The sequence below is a fragment of the Colobus angolensis genome, unplaced genomic scaffold (assembly GCF_000951035.1).
Source record: "Colobus angolensis palliatus isolate OR3802 unplaced genomic scaffold, Cang.pa_1.0 Scaffold220, whole genome shotgun sequence".
Taxonomy (NCBI): domain Eukaryota; kingdom Metazoa; phylum Chordata; class Mammalia; order Primates; family Cercopithecidae; genus Colobus; species Colobus angolensis.
Window position 1 is genome coordinate 2,517,801 of NW_012115378.1, and position 18,288 is coordinate 2,536,088.

The following is an 18,288-nucleotide window of genomic DNA, read 5'->3' on the forward strand; positions in this document are numbered from 1 at the left end:
ACTTGATGGAGTTTTACAGAATGATGGAACTATTCTGTATCATGATTTTGGTGGTCGTTTCACAAATCTAAAACTCAGAAATATCTGCCCCCTGCCAAAAGTGCCATATTTTGCTGTCAGTTAATTTTATTAAAAGAGAAGAACTCCATAAATAGAAAATAATGAAACAAATAAACAAAGCCAAAAGTTGATTCTTTGAAAAATTAATAAAATTGATAAGCCTTGCACAAAACTTGAAGTCTTGATTAAGAAAAAAGAAACCAGAAATTAGCAATGTCAGGAATGAAAGAGGGGACATCTCTACAAACATTAAAAAGATATTAAGGAACTATTTCATATTATTAGGCATTAAAAGATATTAAGGAAAAATTGTGAACTTTATGCCAATAAATCTGAAAACTTAAATGAATTAGATAAATTTTTTCAAAGATACAAACTATTTCCCCTTATATCTCATGGACCAGAAATGAATCACATACTCATTCCTCGCTGCCAGCAAGGCAAAGCAGTATCTGGCACAGGGAAGCAGAATGGTCATGGATAGCTTAGCTCAATTACAATTTATTCTTACAGCTGGGCACACTCCCGGCTCTCCATCCAAAAAATCAGGAGTGTATTAGAAGTAAGGGGAAGCACTTTGTGTAGGAAGCTAACAATGCTTGCCTGTTAGGGTTTCAGTCACTTGCAATCAAAAGACTCCTCATACTGTATACTTACTAGCTAAAATGGAATATTTAAGCAATGTACTGAAAGCGCCCAGAGGGAGATACTTTGGAGCTGAAGGGGATTGAGAGCTCCAAAGCCTGGAAAAAAATCAGTCTTGGATGGAATCTGATAACACCAAATCTGAAGGTCTATGCTTTCCTTCCAATGTAAACACTTCTTTTTTTTTTCTCTTTTTGATCAGGATCTTGCTCTGTCCACAAGGCTTAAGTACAGTGATGTGATCACAGCTCACTGCATCCTCAACCCCTCAGGTTCAAGCAATCCTCCCAACTCAGTTTCCTGAGTAGCTGGGACCAAAGGTGCAGGCCACCATGCCCAGCCTGAAAACATCTTGCTGGCTTCCTCCATTTCGGGGTGCCTCCCTTCCCTCTCAGCACACCATCTCATTTAGGAGCCCTTACAGGCATTCTGCTCTTCTCTAGTAGCACTCTACACTGCCTTGTGAATACTTGTTTTTTTTCTGTTGTTGCTGTTTATTTCCTTAATCAGAGATGGTAATGTTAAAGGAAGGAATCAAGCTGGACATGGTGGCTCACACCTGTAATCCTAGCGTTTTAGGAGGCTGAGGCGGGAGGATCCCTACCAGGAGTTTGAGGCTGCAGCAAGCTGTGATTATGCCACTGCACTCCAGCCTGGGCAACAGAGTGACACCCCATCTCTTTTAAAGGGAAAAACAAAGAAGGAATCATGACTTCATTTTATTAATCTCTGTATTTCTGGTACCCAGGTGGTATCTGTCTGGTAGTTTTGTTTGTTTTACCATTAATTAATGAATCAGATGTTTGGTATCAAGACAAGGTTGAAAGATTGGCTGGTAAAGAAAGGAGTCCTTTTTGAATTTAGACATATTATTATTTACAAAGACACTGAAAGCAAAAGCAAGTGCCAGCTCTCCATGAGCTTTTGTCTCAGATACCAAAATGATGACACCAAAACAGAAGGGGCTGGATGACTACAGCATACGTTGTGGACACCTTGTTGCTGAGGGGTCAATGCCACGCTACAGCTAAGCCTTGTTATAACCTGTGGCTGTACTCTAAGTGGCTAAGGCAGAATGGCTCACTGGAACCCGGGAAGCAATGAGAAACTGCCTCATGACAGTCTCTTTGGAAGACAGAGAGCTGAGTGGGAAACGGCCTTGCAGTAGCTGCTTACAAGTCTCTCATTGTGCTCATATTCTGGGAGGACACCAAGGTGTTCTGCCAAGACTCAGATCAGCTGTGGTTCAGGCATTGCCTATGTGGTCTATGTGGATATGTGCAAGATTGTCAGGCCCTGGTATGAAGCTGCTCCCTCCATTCAGGTTGTCCAGAGGAACATGATGTTTTATCTTGACTAGATCTTTAAGATGGCAACAAGGGCCACCATTCAGGAAAAATCCCAGAGGACCTCAGAAGGATGGTGTTTCAAAGCAGGTGTTATTAGCGTCTGCCTTCAAAAGAGTAACTTAGTGAGGAAAACCTCACTGTGGTTTCCATGTAGTATTTTAGAAGGAATTAGGAATAGAATGGAGGCCAGGTACAGTGGCTCACGCCTGAAATCCTAGCAATTTAGGAGGCCAAGGCAGGAGGGTCACTTGTGCCCAGGAGTTGGAGAGCAGTCTGGGAAACATAGGAAGACCTCATCTCTGAAAAACAAACAAACAAATTAGCTGGGCATGGTGGAGCACACCCGTTGTTTAAGGACTTGTCAAAAGTGTAAGTCCAGCCTTCCACAAGCATTTCAAGATAAATTATTACAACATAAAATGGAGGCCTTTAATTAGGAGAGTGAAGTGGTTTGATTTGTAATTTTAAATGATCACATCAGCACCTGTTTTATGGTATAAAATGCCCAGTTACTCAGGAGGCTGAGGTGGGAGGATCACCGAGTCTGGGAGGTCGAAGCCACAGTGAGCTAAAATTTCACCATTGCCCTACATCCTGGGTGACAGAGCGAGACCCTGTCTCAAAAACAAACAGAATATAATCACAGGAAAAGGGTTTTGTAAAACTTTGCAACATTTTTAACTTCCCCAAGGTTTCGTTTGAGATTTTTGTTTTCCAACATTAATTAGATCTAAAAACTCATAAAACAAAAATGACTTCAGCTAGCCTTTATGAATCAGAAAAGAGGGAGAAGTTGGGAAGAGCAGCCAAGCTGCTTGGGGGCCGTATCCAAGTAGCAGAGTGAAAAGGCTGGATTTCTGAAGCTTCCTGCAATGAAGAGAGAAGTGTTAGCACGGATTGTGAGAAAAGCTCTGGTCGGAATGAAAAGCAGCGGTATACCATCAGCTGCTGGCTCACTTGCTCTCTTCATGCACGAATCCAGCAGAGCCTGACGGCACTTTGCAGAGGGCGTTTTCCCGAATGAGGCAAAAAGTCAAAGCCTGAGAACTTGAAATGCTTCTGTTAGGTTGGATCTACACTTTTGACCAGTCCTTAAACAACAGGGCTCCTTTGTGTGGTGTCTGATGCCAATCATGTGACCTAACTAAAGGCAGCGATGTAACCATCCCACAATTCATTTATTTATTCAACAAACATTTATTGTGTTCTCTATTTACCAGGCAGTCAGCTTCCGGGGTCTAGGCTGGGATGCTGTGGTGAACAAGACAGACAAGGTCCCTGCCCTGAAGGAACTTAAAGGCAAAACAAAACAAAAAACAAGTAAATAAATGAGATTACTTCCATTAATAATAGTGCCATGAAGGGTCATGTGTCATGAAAGGCTGGCGGTGAGGCTGAGGATCTTGGGCCACACGGAGCTGAAGAGCTGAGGTGACTGGGGGCTCCAGGGTCTGGGGGTGCGGGCAGGCAACAGACCACGGGGGACTTACAAGACATTATAAGGAGTTTTTATGTCATAAATTATTATGGCATAAATTGGAGGGCTTTAAATAGGGGAGTGAAGTGGTCTGATTTGTAATAAATGATTGTGTCAGCAGCTGTTTTATGGTATAAAATGCCCAGCTTGAAGATGACCATGCATTCTACAAATTCACCGTGACATCGCTGCCAAAACCCTTAACCTGTCTCATCTAGTTTTCCTGACAGATAAATAGGTCAGAATAAAGCTCCGTGACATAACTTGTGGGAGCCAAAGATTTGAATCACGTCTTGGTTTCAAATCTTGCTACCCACAAATGAGTTGTGAGCTCTTGTCAAGTTATTTACTGTATTTGTGTCTCAACTATCTCAGCTGTGAAATGGGGATAATGAAAGTTCCTACATCATTTATTTGTGAAAAAATAAATGACATGTAAAGCACGACGAGAGCGCCTGGCACAATGTAGTAAGCTTTCACAAATACTCGCTTTTATTCCTTCTTGCAGGGGATTACTGAGAGGATCCACAAGATAATGCACGTGAAAGGGCTTGCGAAACTGTAAGGACTATGTTAATGGTAGAGTCCTCTACTTTTTTTCTTTTAAACGGTCCAGAGGACGCTAGGCTGTTCGAGGCGCAAGGCCAAGCGCAGCCTCAATGCGGTCATTGTCATGGGGCCGCCCCTCCCCCGCCTGGGGCGCTTCTCCATGGCAACGTGGGCTTTACCTCTCCCCGCCTCCTCAGGCCCGCAGACCGGAAGCAGCCCGTGCCGGGGGCTTCTGGGAAAAGGCTTGTGAACGGCGTTTCTGCGTCTGCCGTGGACAGCGAAGCTGCTGCGGTTCCTGAGCCAGAGGTTTGTGCCGGTGTGCGGGGAACGTTATGAAAGGGAGGGGGACACCGGGCTAGGGTCTGCGGACCTCTTAGCAGGAGCCGGCGGGGAAGCCTTCCCGGGACCTTCCTCAGCTTCCCGGGAGGCGCGGGTAACAGGCCGCGGTCTCCGCGCCTAGCAGTTGTGGGGCGGGGAGAGGTAGGCGGCAGGCTTGCTTGGGTCTTAGGCGTCTGCAGAGAGCTCTCTATCCCCCTCTGTCCTCCGAGACCCTCACCTTCCCCCTCCCCCCGCGGCCGGTTTTGTTCTATTTCGAGGCCCTGGCGTCTCGCGGAGGGTTCTGGGAGTCGTGTTGGGAGGAGGTGGTTGTGGGGCGAGACTTGCGCGGGGCTGTTGGGACTTGTAGTCCCACCGGCCGCAGGCGGAAGTGCCGTGGTTCCGACGCTGTTGTCACAGGGTGATCTTTGGTCATCTGAAATCCGCGGTCCTGAGTGCTGGGAAGAGGGGCTAGAGGACTGGCCGGGATCAGGGTACACAGCGGGTCTTTGCAGCAGTAAGGTGGGCGATCACCTGGAACGAGGTGCCCTGACCAAACATTGTCGGGACCGTCGGCCTTCCCTCCATTTCCCACAAACAATATGCTCTACAGCATAAAAGGAAGAGAAATTTATGTAGAAATAGTTGCACCGTTGATAAGCAGGGTCTTGGAATAGGAACAAATCAATGTTGGCTAGACCTTATTTATAAGGCCACCACACTCCAGGGTATTTAATTAAACCATTATGTATTACTTGTCTGATAAGGCCTTTTCTGATTCCAGTCTTCATCTTGCTTGGGTTACGGTAAGTTTTTTTAAGTTGTTGTTCAGAATTTGGGCCCTGAGTAAATAACTAGAATAGGCTGCATGGCTCATTGCTAGTATGTGTCGTAAACAACAGCACGGGCGTGATAGTGCAAATAATAAAGGTCCAGAAACAGCATACAGTTTCCCTGAAGGTAGAAGCTGGGGAAACTGCGAGTCATCCAGTGTAAGGACAAGACACTGGACCACTGCAAGAAGTTAAGGTGCTTATGCGAGTGCCTTTTCTTAATAGAATTTTCTGTGATTAATGCCTATCATTATAAATATAAATGTACGTATGGTGTGGTGGAAGACTGAATATTTACGTATTATGTGCAAGATAATTTTTCAAAATTATGTGATTTGTTTTTCACATATGATCTTTTCAATATTATGTAATCTGTTACTCAGCAAGTGAACATTTTTTTCACATATATTTTAAGTCCAAGGAGTTCTTAAATACCTTAAAAATATTTTTTAAGTGGTTAAAATTTTTTTAAGCACATAATAATAAAGCAAACCTTCGTTTTGGTTGACGTGTGTATGTCAGGAAACACCAATCCTGAATTGCAAATAATGCGTTCCAGGGTCACGCACATTTAGAAAGCACTGAAGTAGTCTAGTTCTTACTTGGATTCTTTTGATTATTGACATAGGGTTTGTCGTCTTAGTAGGTCATGATTGGCAGACTTTTTCTGTAAGTGGCCATATAGTAAATAAGGGCATGCATAACTTAACGATAGTGCTACGGTCTGAGAAATGTGTTAGGCTGTTTCATCCTTGTGCGAACGTCGTAGAATGTACTTACACAAACCTAGGTGGCGTAGCCTATTACACACTTAGGCTATCTGGTATGGCCTATTGTGCCTAGGCTACAAACCTGTACAGCATGTTGCTGTACTGAATACTGTAGAGAATTGTAACACAGTGCTAATTATTTGTGTATCAAAACATAGAAAAAATAAGTAAAAGATGATATAAAAGGTGTAAAAAAAAAAAAAAAGGTATGCCTGTACAGGGCACTTACCATGAATGGACCTTGCTGGATTGGAAGTTGCTCTAAGAAGTCAGTGAGTGAGTGGTGAATTCGGAGGCCTAGGACTTTACTGTACACTCGTATAGATTATATAAACACTGAACACTTAGGCTACACTAAATTTATTAAGAAAACTTTTTTTTTCAATGATTAACCTTAGCTTACTGGAACTTTTTCACTTACAAACTTACATTTTTTTTTAACGTTTTTACTCTTTTGTGATAACACTTCGCTTAAAATACAAACACATTGTACAGCTGTATAAATATATTTATATCCTTATTTTGTAAGCTTTTTGCTGACAGAGTCTCGCTCTGTCACCAGGCTGGAGTGCAGTGGCGTGATCGTGGCTTACTGCAACCTCCACCTCCCGGGTTCAAGAAATTCTCCTGCCTCAGCCTCCCGAGTAGCTGGGACTTAGGCGCGAGCCACCACGCCCAACTAATTTTTGTATTTTTAGTAGAAACAGGGTTTCACCATGTTAGCCAGGATGGTCTCGATCTCTTGACCTCGTGATCTGCCCGCCTCGGCCTCCCAAAGTGCTGGGATTACAGGTGTGAGCCACTGCGCCAGGCCCAGCTTTTTGCTATTTTTAAATTCATTTTTTAGAGACAGGGTCTCACTCTGTTGCCCAGGCTGGAATGCAGTGGTGCGATCATAGCTCAGTGGAGCCTTGAACTCCTGGTCTTCAGTGATCCTCCTGCCTCAGCCTCCTAACCTAGCCAGTTTTTATTTTTTTTTCCTTTTGGAACTTTTTTTGTTAAAAACTAAGACAAACACGTGCATTAGCTTAGGCTTACACAGGGTCTGGATTACCAATATCATTGCCTTCTACCTCCGTATCTTGTCCCACTGGAAAGTTTTCAGGAGCAGTAACGGGCATGGAGCTGTCATCTCTGTGATAACAGTGCCTTCTATAATAGCTCCTGAAGGACCTGCCTGAGGCCATTTTGCAGTTAACTTTTTTTTAATAAGTAGAAGGAGCACACTCTAAAATAGTATAGTATGAAAAGTATAGTAAATACATAAACAAGTAACATAGTCGTTTATTGTTATCAAGTTTTATGTGTCATACATAACTGTATGTGTTAAACTGGCAACACAACAGGTTTGTTTACACCACCATCACCACAAACATGTGAGTAATGCATTAATCTTACAACAGCTACAGTGTCACTAGGTGAATCTTGAATTTTTCAGCTCCATTATAATCTTACGAGAGCACTGTCATCTATGAGGTCCTTCATTGACCCAAACATCATTTTGTAGTGCATGACTGTGTTGGGTTTTTTTAGGCCATCTAGTCTGTTGAAACTACTCAACTCTGCTATTGTAGCGTGAAGTATGAGTAAGTACAATTTTTTATGGACACAGTCATGTTAATTTCGTATCATTTTCATGTGTCATGAGGTATTCATTTGACTTTGGGGAGCTCCATTCCCTAAATATCATTAGGTATTCATTTGATTTTAGGGACCTCCATTCCCTAAGGCACTGTGGTGAAGACCACAGCCATTTAAAAATGTGAAAATTATTATTGGTGCAAATGTTGTACAGAAATGGGTGACAGGCTAGATTTGACCGCGAAGCTGTAGTTTGCCAATTCTGGTGTAGGTTATTGACTGGAATTTTTAACTCCGGCAAAGAACAAGTATCTTTTATTTTTATCAGTGTAAGTCCAAATTCTTAGGATATTTTTGCTTAGTTATATATCTTTTATTTCTTGTGCCTCAGGAGTGCCTGTGAAGAAAACGGGGTATTGCCCTGAGGCTTATATTCTGCCTCAGTTGTATTTTCTTGAAATATTATAAATCAGAATGTCTGCACAGTCAGTGGAAGAAGATTCAATACTTATCATCCCAACTCCAGATGAAGAGGAAAAAATTCTGAGAGTGAAGTTGGAGGAGGATCCTGATGGCGAAGAGGGATCAAGTATCCCCTGGAACCATCTCCCAGACCCAGAGATTTTCCGACAGCGATTCAGGCAGTTTGGATACCAGGATTCACCTGGGCCCCGTGAGGCTGTGAGCCAGCTCCGAGAACTTTGCCGTCTGTGGCTTAGGCCAGAGACGCACACAAAAGAGCAAATCTTGGAGCTGGTAGTGCTGGAGCAGTTTGTTGCCATTCTACCCAAAGAGCTACAGACTTGGGTTCGAGATCATCATCCAGAGAATGGAGAGGAGGCAGTGACAGTGCTGGAGGATTTGGAGAGTGAACTTGATGACCCTGGACAACCGGTGAGCCTGCTTGTGTCATTTCCTCGGTCAGAAGCACTGGCAAAGTAGTAGACAAAGCTGCTGAATTAATTCCACTCAACTAAGTTAGAATTATGTTTATACCTTTTCCCCCATGCCCCTACCACTCCCTGTTATCTGTGCTTCTTTGCCATCTAGGCTTCTGCAATATTTGTTTTATGGGGTTTCTCTTACATGTTTTTAGTTCTGATTCTCATTATAGTTCCTTCTCTGAATCACATCTTTCTGTTTCCAGGTTTCTCTCCGTCGACGAAAACGGGAAGTACTAGTAGAAGACATGGTATCTCAAGAAGAAGCTCAGGGATTACCAAGTTCTGAGCTTGATGCTGTGGAGAACCAGCTCAAGTGGGCATCGTGGGAGCTCCATTCCCTAAGGCACTGTGGTGAGGACCAGAACTCTGTGTGGACTAGAGGGTGAAAGAGAGCGTAGGCCGTTTGTTCAGAACTTTGCTTGTTCTCACTGGTGGGGGGGATCATATCACTCTTAATCTAAGATCTCAGTTTTTTTCTGATTAAGTTGGTTTTGCTGGCCTCAGATCTTTTATTCCTAGACATTAACATCTTCAGCTTTTTCTTCCATTTCAGTTTCCTTCCTAAAAAGAGTTGCCCATGTCAGGCTAGCATTTGCCTTACTTTGAGCCAGCACCCACCCATGGACCAAGTCCCTCTATTTTACATTCAGTATTACTTGTCATCCGTTTTCCATCCTTTTACTTTCAGTCTCCTGCCTAATTCCATTGGTACAGTAAGCTTACCTGAAAACCTCTTCTCATCTCTCTGTTGTGTATCACTGAAGTCTTTCTAAATATTTATTTCTGATTTTCTTCAACGTCTACCTGGAGTCATTTTCTTCTAAGAAGCTTCTTTTGTAAAAATTATATTTGGAGTAATTTTTTTCCTTTTTCTAAGTATTTACGTAAAAAAAGCCTTCTTAGCTGTAACATGCTTTAAATGCAGAAAAAGCTTTTCTAAAAGCTCAAAGTTGTATTAATTCATGAGACTGGTCTTTCCCAATATATTGGCCATTAACACCATATACTTATGTGTATCCTTTGATATGGCCCAGTATATTCCTAAAACTGCTAGATTGCTTTCTCATGTTTATGTGAACTAAAATGAAATTTTGTTTGACTCTGCTTTAGTAATCATTCCTTGAGGTAGTTGGAGATGGTGCTTATATGTCACCGAATGAGGTCTGAGCAGGTTTTCTTCACATCTGAGGGGACAGTGCCAGCCAATCAGAACTTTTGGGATGGGGCTGAAGTCTGCTGAAAATCTGCAGTTTTACATGTTTCAATGGGACATTCTTCTGTGCAGTAACATTTGAGAAGCATCATTCTTGATATATGGGGTTGATATTTTCAACTTCTCTCATCTGAATTTTAGAGTGACTTTTCACCTATGTTTAAATAGCCTTATTTCAGCTGTCTAGTCTCTTCCACACTTGGCAATTTCTGTTTCCTGTGTGCTGTTTTTCTCCACTTAATCTTCAAACTCACTCCTCTGTTTTTCAAGTGTCCAAGCCTCACTGTCCTCTAACCTTTCAGTCTCTCTCTCAGCCTTATCTCCTGACTTTATCTTTTTGTTAATTATTTACTATTTCCCTCTTCACTGAAGGCAGTTGCTAACCCTAGATTAACTGTATCTTTACTCCTTAAGGCATAAAGTTTCAGAAAAGTCAAATGACACTTGCTGTTATCTCTGCCTGCATGTGAGTGATGCTACTGCCTGTTGGTAATTCAGGCTTTTCTTTCATTGGACATGTTTCACTGGCTTAGAAATAACCATTTTTCTAAGTACCATGACAAATATCACATGGGGCAAGCTTCTTTTATTGGAAAACTTTCATTTGTTAGGGGCATACTGAATTTTTATGTCATGTGTTTGGTTAACACAAGATGCCCCCAGCTTATCTTCAGCCCCTTCGTGTCAAGACTCCTGTGTTCTGCTTTTAGTCTAACATTGGCTGTGACCTGACTTGTCTTGTTCATTTCAGAAATAGCCACTTTCTGACAGGTTTTTTAAATTTATGTCTTTGTATTTTGATGTAATGTCTCCCTTTCTCAAAGCAAAAGAACATTACAATGATTTCCTAGTGGCCAGTTTTATTTTATTTTTATTCTTACACCGTTTCATCCATACCTAGCCACATAACTGACTATCTCCCTAACCATCTTAGAATCTACCATCTTTCTGCCCTTTGTTTCCTGACTACCATTTATAAACCACTTGCCTATGTTTTATTCAGATATATCATGATGTTATACTTTTATTTCAGAGTAATTTCATTTTTCTTTTTTGAGAACAGGCCTTAACACCAGTTTCAGAGTGGTTTATAGATGTGTACAAGCTATTTAATTCATTAAAAAAATTTTTTTTAGGTTTCTTTTTCCCTTAATAGGTAATGAATGATATTTACATTTTCTGTTTTTTTCAGATGATGATGGTAGGACTGAAAATGGAGCACTAGCTCCAAAGCAGGAGCTTCCTTCAGCAGTAGAATCCCATGAAGTTCCTGGTACTCTCAATATGGGTGTTCCTCAGATTTTTAAATATGGAGAAACCTGTTTCCCCAAGGGCAGGTTTGAAAGAAAGAGAAATCCCTCTCGAAAGAAACAACATATATGTGATGAATGTGGAAAACACTTCAGTCAGGGCTCGGCCCTTATTCTTCATCAAAGAATTCACAGTGGGGAGAAACCTTATGGATGTGTTGAGTGTGGGAAAGCATTCAGCCGAAGTTCCATTCTTGTGCAACACCAGAGAGTCCACACTGGAGAAAAACCTTACAAATGTCTTGAATGTGGAAAAGCCTTTAGCCAGAATTCGGGGCTTATTAATCATCAGAGAATCCATACTGGGGAGAAACCTTATGAATGCGTTCAGTGTGGGAAATCGTATAGTCAAAGCTCAAATCTTTTTAGACATCAGAGAAGACACAATGCAGAAAAACTTCTGAATGTTGTGAAAGTTTAAGTAATTGAAAAAAAAAATCAGCACTCAGGTCTTTTTCTTCAGAAATGAAGACAAAATTTAAAATATGAAATGATGCAGAATAGTTTTTTCCCTATTGACTGTCAGAAAATCCACTGGGAAATGTAAAAATCTTCACTCACCATTATGATTTTATCTTGAAAGAAATGGTGTCGTACCTGCCTAGAAACTGAAATTTTAAACTTAATTCAGGTCTGAATGCCTAAATTTTCCATGTGATGTTTATGTCTCTCTTCTCCAAATAATGAACTACCTGATTCATTGTCCCTTTCTTGAAAGTTTCCTTTTTTTTAAAGACAAATATGTTATTTCTGCATTGATCATTGAAATGTTCTTTATAAGGATACATTCCCTTATAAAAAGGCAACAGGAATTACAGTCTGAAAACCATTTTAAACCATCTTTTAAAAATTTACTCTTGTTTCCTTTTACCTCATTTGAATATGCATTTGAGAAAATAGAGGATAATGGATGGCTAAGAGCCTCAAAATGAGCCATAAGATCTCAGATAAGAAGTGATGGTGATAAAACATCAAAAAGTGAATGGAACACCTTGATTGGGGAAGATACACAAATACTTTGATCTAAGAATTGAAGTGTATCAAGAATTTCAGGAAAATTCAAAAGCTACTCATCCTCTCTATAATTTGGAGTCATCTTACTAATGAAAATAATGTTTTCCCATATATTATTAAAAAGCATACAGTCTAAACAATAGACAATTGTAAAATAAGGTAGAAATTATTATAACACTAGGGAAATATTTGTAGTGGATGGCAGTGTTGAAGGGCAAATGTAAACATAAGGGTAATGGTCTGTCATGGCTTTTAGAAAAAGATGATCAAATTCATCATTATTTTGCCTTCATCTTTGCTAAGGATAGAAAATTCCCTGACAGGTGGACAAGTATCAGGTTACCTATTTTTTATTCCTTTGGTACAAAAGGGTTGAACATCAGGCTAAAAAAGCAGCCATGCGTTTATTAAACATTTTCTACCGACAAGGCACTGTGCTAGGTACTGTAATCCTACCATAAGTAGGTAGGTATTCTTCCACTGTAAATCATAGGGGTTTGCTGTTTTATGTGAGTTAGCCTCTTCCCCTTGTCTGAGCATTCCTCAGGGGAGGTCACCTGTGAGGTTCCCAGAACTATAGTTCTTTTACCAGGGTGTTGTATTTGGAGGGGGAGGAGGACTTGGCTCAAAGAGCTAGCTCGCTCTCCAGTGTTCTTCAGAGGTGAGTCCACGATACTCTTACCACAATTTGGAAGTTTGTGAATCTTTTTAAAGAACTAATCAATCTCTTAATAGCATTGAGGTTGTACCTACATATTAAGTTGAACGGACTGTTCTATTTAAAAAATAAGCAACTAGACTATTAACTAGTTTATTAACCTATCAGAATTGAATTTTTTTTTAATTTTCAGTCTTAACACATTTTTAAAAATGTATTAAAGTAATACATTGTAGTAGTAGGATTATATACTCCTTGGCTGAGAATTCCAAGTACTGTGGTTCTACTGTTGAGTGGAAAACTCTGGAAGTTAAAATATAGAATATGAGAGGAGGCTTTTTTATAATGGGCATCATTGTGTGGAAAATGACCCATGTGAATACAAATATTTCCTAGTTCAGAGATTTTGGTTATATCTGGTGCTTGGATCAAGTTTAAAAATGGAAGGTGAGATTTTGCGTGAGCCTATTAAAAAGCATAGTAATAAATGCAAGGCCAGCTGGTTGGAGAAGTGAGGCAGAATGGAGCTTGTTTATAGGTTTTCTGATAACAATTATAAAAAATGTGCTTTATAGATTAAGATTTATTGAAGTATAAATATGTAGTAATGATATAATGTATTTTAAGTTATACAAGAAAATGTAGGGACTTTTGTTTGGGTCTTTTTCTCTGTGGCTGAGGGAAAACAAGTCAATGTCCAATAAAGCTATAAACTCCTCTGCTTTAAGATAAATGATGTGATTTATTTATTTATAACTGGCTTCTTTCCAAGTAGGTTTTGAGGTGGCATATTTGGAAGACAGCTGGGATGACAGAATTCTTGTATCAGAGTAGGTAAGAAGGGAGCAACCTCTCAATGGCTGTTATGTCATGCTTTTTAAGATCGTATATGGTTCCTATATACAAGGAAGCTTCCCTGTGGTAGATTTGTCATAAATGCCAAAGATATTTGGTAATGTGAGTGTAGAAAAAGTAGTATTAGGGTTGGCAAATACTGTCTTTGTCTTGGCAGCTCTAATATCTGCATTGTTCAGAAAGGATTCTGAGGCTAAGGCAAAGCTCTGTGGGGAAAAGGGACTGGACCAAAACAAACTGGATGGTAGCACACAAGAAGAGGAAATGATGAGATGTGTACTTTCTCTCTCTGGTTAGGCTTAGTCCCCACTATACAAATTGATTTTGAATACTCTGTAGTGATTTTTAAAATTCCATCCACACAATCATTTATTACCCACACAGATAATCTTAGAAATTTGGGGGAGTGCCTAGCTTCTGATGAAGTGGTGATATGGCAGTTGCCAAGCAGTGGCATCGCCAGAACATCTGGTTAGCAAATGAGCAGTCATTTTAGGTCATGCAGACTGCTGATACTTGCCCAGTAGCCACTGAGCATTTGCTGGTTTTTTCTTCTGGCTTTCTTGGAGGTTAAGCTCTCTGTAGTCATACCCAGTTGGTACTTGTTGATCTTTAGCAGTATGTCTCATATTCATGTAAATTGAAGGGAGGGTTACATGTACTGAAATAATCTGCATGCTAGGCATTGGCTTAAGACACTGTACCTATCTCACATTTGTAGACTAGGAAAGTAAGATTCAGAGATCATGTGACTTGCATGTGGCCTAGAGATAAAACTCACATCTGGTTCTGTAGACTCCAGGGACATATTCACCATGCCATGGGTGGTGGCTATTAAACCTCGATAAATTTGTGTTTATGGTTAACAAATGTGAAAGCTATTATACATTGCTGGTTTGAATTTTTTACAGTGCGGAAATGTAAAATGAAAAAGGGTATGTCCTTTCACAGTGTTACCCAGAAGTCATGATAATTTGGTTTGTTGTTCTTCCAGATTTAGGCATATACTTATTTAATCAATAATGTGTTAATAGCTGACACCTGTGGTTGCTGTGACAGGCACTATTTGAAGTGCTTTATCGTGGATTAACTCTTAATCCTCAGCTACTATATAAAGTAGGAGATAACCCCATTTCACATGCACTACACTGAGACTTGCCTCCTCTCTGTCCACATTGAAGATGTTCTTTTTTCATAACTATATACTATTCCATTGCATGAATATTTTGTAATTTATTTAATCCCCTATGGATTGATAATTAGGTTCACTATAGATAAAGGTGTAGTTAACTTTCCTGTACATGTATTTTGCTAATTGTGTGGGTATTTCTGTAGGATGAATAACTAGAAATTTATTGGATCAGATTTCACGTTTTCAGTTTTGAGAACTAGTACCAAAAAGATTTTACCAATTTACAACTCCATCATTAGTAAGAATGCCTGTTTGCCTACAGTCTGCCAACCCTGAATCCTTAAAAATGTTTGCCAATTTGATAGGCAAAATTTCTTTCTTTTCTCTGAATGTTGATGAGGAGGAACATCTTTTCATGTTTGTTGGCCATTTGCATTTCCTATTATGAATTGCTTTTGCCCATTTTTCTTTTTTTAATTATGAAAGTGTAATGACTACCTTCTCATTGTATGAAAAATAATAACACAGTTCTTTGAATAGAGAGACCTTTTCTCCAATGCTACCAATCACATTTCACCACAGTTTAACATACATCCTCTAGTCACCTTTCCATGCAAATATACATAACATAAAAATACTTTTTACATAAATAGGATCTCATATTCTGTAGCTTTTGGTCTCAAAAAAAGATAACAGGTCTTTACATTTCTTTAATGGTTGAATATGATTAAATACTATGAAAATGCCAGTACTTAACTATTCCCTTAATTTTTTCTCCTCTCGCTATTACATTGCCAAAGTAAACATCCTATTGAGATGTCTTTGTGCATGTGTGTGAATATTTCTTTAGTCTGGAGTCCAGTAAGGTGGATTGTTGTGTCAAAGGGTTTGTTCTCTGTCCACCTTTAGTCTTCCCAAAGGCCTTCATAACTGTATTTTCACCAACTGTATGGAAAATGTTCATTTTCCCATATAACCATACCTACACTTGATAGTTTTTGTCTGTTGGGTGAAAAAGAATCTTTTCTTATTTTGCATTTCCCTATTAAAAAAAAAATGGTGAGATTGGGGTTATTTTCATGTTTATTGGCCATTTATAGTTTACTGTGGATTGTTTGTATCCTTTACCTGCTTTCTATTGGGTTATGTGTGGGTATCTTGTTACTGTTTGTTCAGCATCTCCTTCCCCATCTTCTAGTAATACAACCCTTATTTATTTGTGGGGAACCCATTCCCTGTGGCTTAGGTGAGTACATGACCAGGCCTGGCCTCCTGAGTCCCACAGCTTCCTAGCCACAATGATTAAAGAATGGGTATATAACTTAAGCCAGGCTAAGGAGAACCCTCAACAGAACTTCTGCTGGGACTACTGGAAAGAAGGCTTTATGGAGATCCCAGGAATCAAGGACCATGTAAACCTGAATTTGTGCATGTGGAGAGAGTCTGTCTGAGGAGAAACGCGGATGCTAGCAGAAATGGAAAGAGAACTAAGTTCTGATGTCATTTTTCTGGAGGCCCTAGATCCAGCTGTGCCTAAAGCCTGCCCTACCTCCGGACTTTAAAGTTTTGTGAGCCAATAAAGTCCCTTTCTTGTTTAAGATAATTGAATTGGGTTTCTGTTCTGATTAATATAGGTTATTTGTATTTTCTTATTGATTTGTAGAAAACCTTTGTAATTTTAAATTCTAGACTTTATGCACTATATAAGTTAATAAAATTAGCATGGCCTTCCATGATTTGGCCTCTGTCAACTTTTGCCATTTGTTACTCCACTCTCCCTATAACACACACCACACACATATACTTTACATTCCAATAGTAACAGAACACTGATGTTGGGAATGTGGATGAACAGCCTTTTACACAGTTGCCTCTTTGGCAGGTCTCTTCTTACTCTTCCTTTAGACTCATTCACCTGGGACTTTAAGGGTTACACTGCTGAGAGCTGGACCCATCTCCTACCATTGTTCTTGGGGGATTCCCCTCAGACATCCCCTGTATGCAACCCTTGGAGCCCTTCCAATGACCTCCATCCCAACTCCATGGTTCTCTGGCTCTTTGTTTCATTCTCAGGCCTGTGGACTCAAGACCTGAATGAATACACACAGACCTGAGCAGCCTCACCGTGTGGGCTCTTTTATGTGGCCGGAAATGTGGCAGTGCTCTATGTCATCTGGCACCTCTGATTAATGACATCTCCCAAGATGGAGTTTTCAAAGAGATGTCTTTCAAAATTGAGCAAAACGTTTTGCAAGCTTTTATTCAACACGTGCGCACTCTGGGTCAGGCACTGTTCTGGGATTTACGTCTGTTGCTTGTGTGTGTGAAAAACTATACATGGCAGTGGAAAACCCAAAGTAAATGAGAAACAGTTTTTCAAAAAAGCATATTGTATGTCATATGATGACAAGTGGTTAGGGAGAAGATAGGAAAGTGATACAAAATGTCAAGAAGGAAAGAGTGCAATTTAGATAGGTTGGCCGGGAAAGGTTTTCACTGAGAAAGTGACACTGGAGAAAAGATAGTATAAGGAAGCAAGCCATGAGACTGGAGACTGTTCCAGGCATGCAGACAGCAACTGCAAAGCAACTTGATGTAGGAGCAATGCCTCATTTGTTCAAGAAAGCAAAGAGGCCAGTACGGCTACAGCAGAATGAATATGGGGGAAACTAGCTGAGGCCAAAGACAAATGGTGAGGGTGGCAGGGAGAAGCTGGATCATGGAGGACCTGGTTAGCCATTGTTGGAACTATAACTTTCTTTGAATGTAATGAGAGACCATTAGAGGTTTTGAGCAAACGAGTAATGTGACAAGGTGCTGAGAACAGCTGAACAAAACTAAGTCTCCAACTAGTTTATCTAAATTCTTAAAATGTTTCTTTACATATTACAAAGGTAATAGGAAAAGTTTAGAAGTAAAAATCACCCAAAAAGTCACCGGAATCCATAATCCTAATAACATCCCGGTAACATTTTTTGTTCTCTATACACCTATATAAATGTTCTATCTATATACCTCTCCCCATCTATATCACACCATTATTTACAACAAATACATATTTAGAAAACAAATTGTTCTATATACCTCTCCCCATCTATATCACACCATTATTTACAACAAATACATATTTAGAAAACAAATACATATTTAGAAACCTGTGTTTATATATGGCTTCCTTCTTTCCTCTGAACTTTAGATCAACTGTCTGCTTCTGCCTAAGGCTAACCTCTCCACTGGATCCAAGCTGTCTTCTCACACCTATGGAAAGACATACTCCAATAATCCTCACCTTTCCCACATTATCAATTTTTCCTGTCTTCTGAACTTTTCTAATTAACATAAAAATACGCTGTTTTTATCACACAAAAACCTTCAGGCCAAGATGGAGGACAGGGATCAGATCTAACCTGCCTGAATAAATAAAGTATCAATTATTTATTTTGATATTAAATATCAAATAAATTGATGTGAGCTCACATCAATGTAGCATAGCAGACAGAGGCAAGGAATGGGAAGATGGGATTCACGAGAGACAAAAAACAAATGAGGCAAACTTGGGTTGCCCATTTACTTGCTTGGGGAG

At 40.1% G+C, this 18,288-nt stretch overlaps 1 protein-coding gene across 3 annotated transcripts; it reads left to right on the forward strand.

Annotated features, from left to right (window-relative positions):
• Positions 1-3,288: 3,288 nt before the first annotated feature.
• Positions 3,289-16,441, forward strand: ZNF24 (zinc finger protein 24). 3 transcript variants are annotated; one of them, XM_011943685.1, is made up of 5 exons: positions 3,289-3,485; positions 4,040-4,092; positions 7,971-8,473; positions 8,727-8,874; positions 10,929-16,441. In XM_011943685.1, exons 3-5 carry the CDS (start codon positions 8,054-8,056, stop codon positions 11,465-11,467), a joined length of 1,107 nt encoding a protein of 368 aa, XP_011799075.1. In that variant the 5' UTR covers positions 3,289-3,485; positions 4,040-4,092; positions 7,971-8,053; the 3' UTR covers positions 11,468-16,441. The 3 variants fall into 3 exon arrangements, with proteins under 3 accessions (XP_011799075.1, XP_011799073.1, XP_011799074.1); XM_011943683.1 differs by lacking the exons at positions 3,289-3,485; positions 4,040-4,092 and adding an exon at positions 4,132-4,386; XM_011943684.1 differs by lacking the exons at positions 3,289-3,485; positions 4,040-4,092 and adding an exon at positions 4,294-4,396.
• The last annotated feature ends 1,847 nt before the right edge of the window (positions 16,442-18,288 follow it).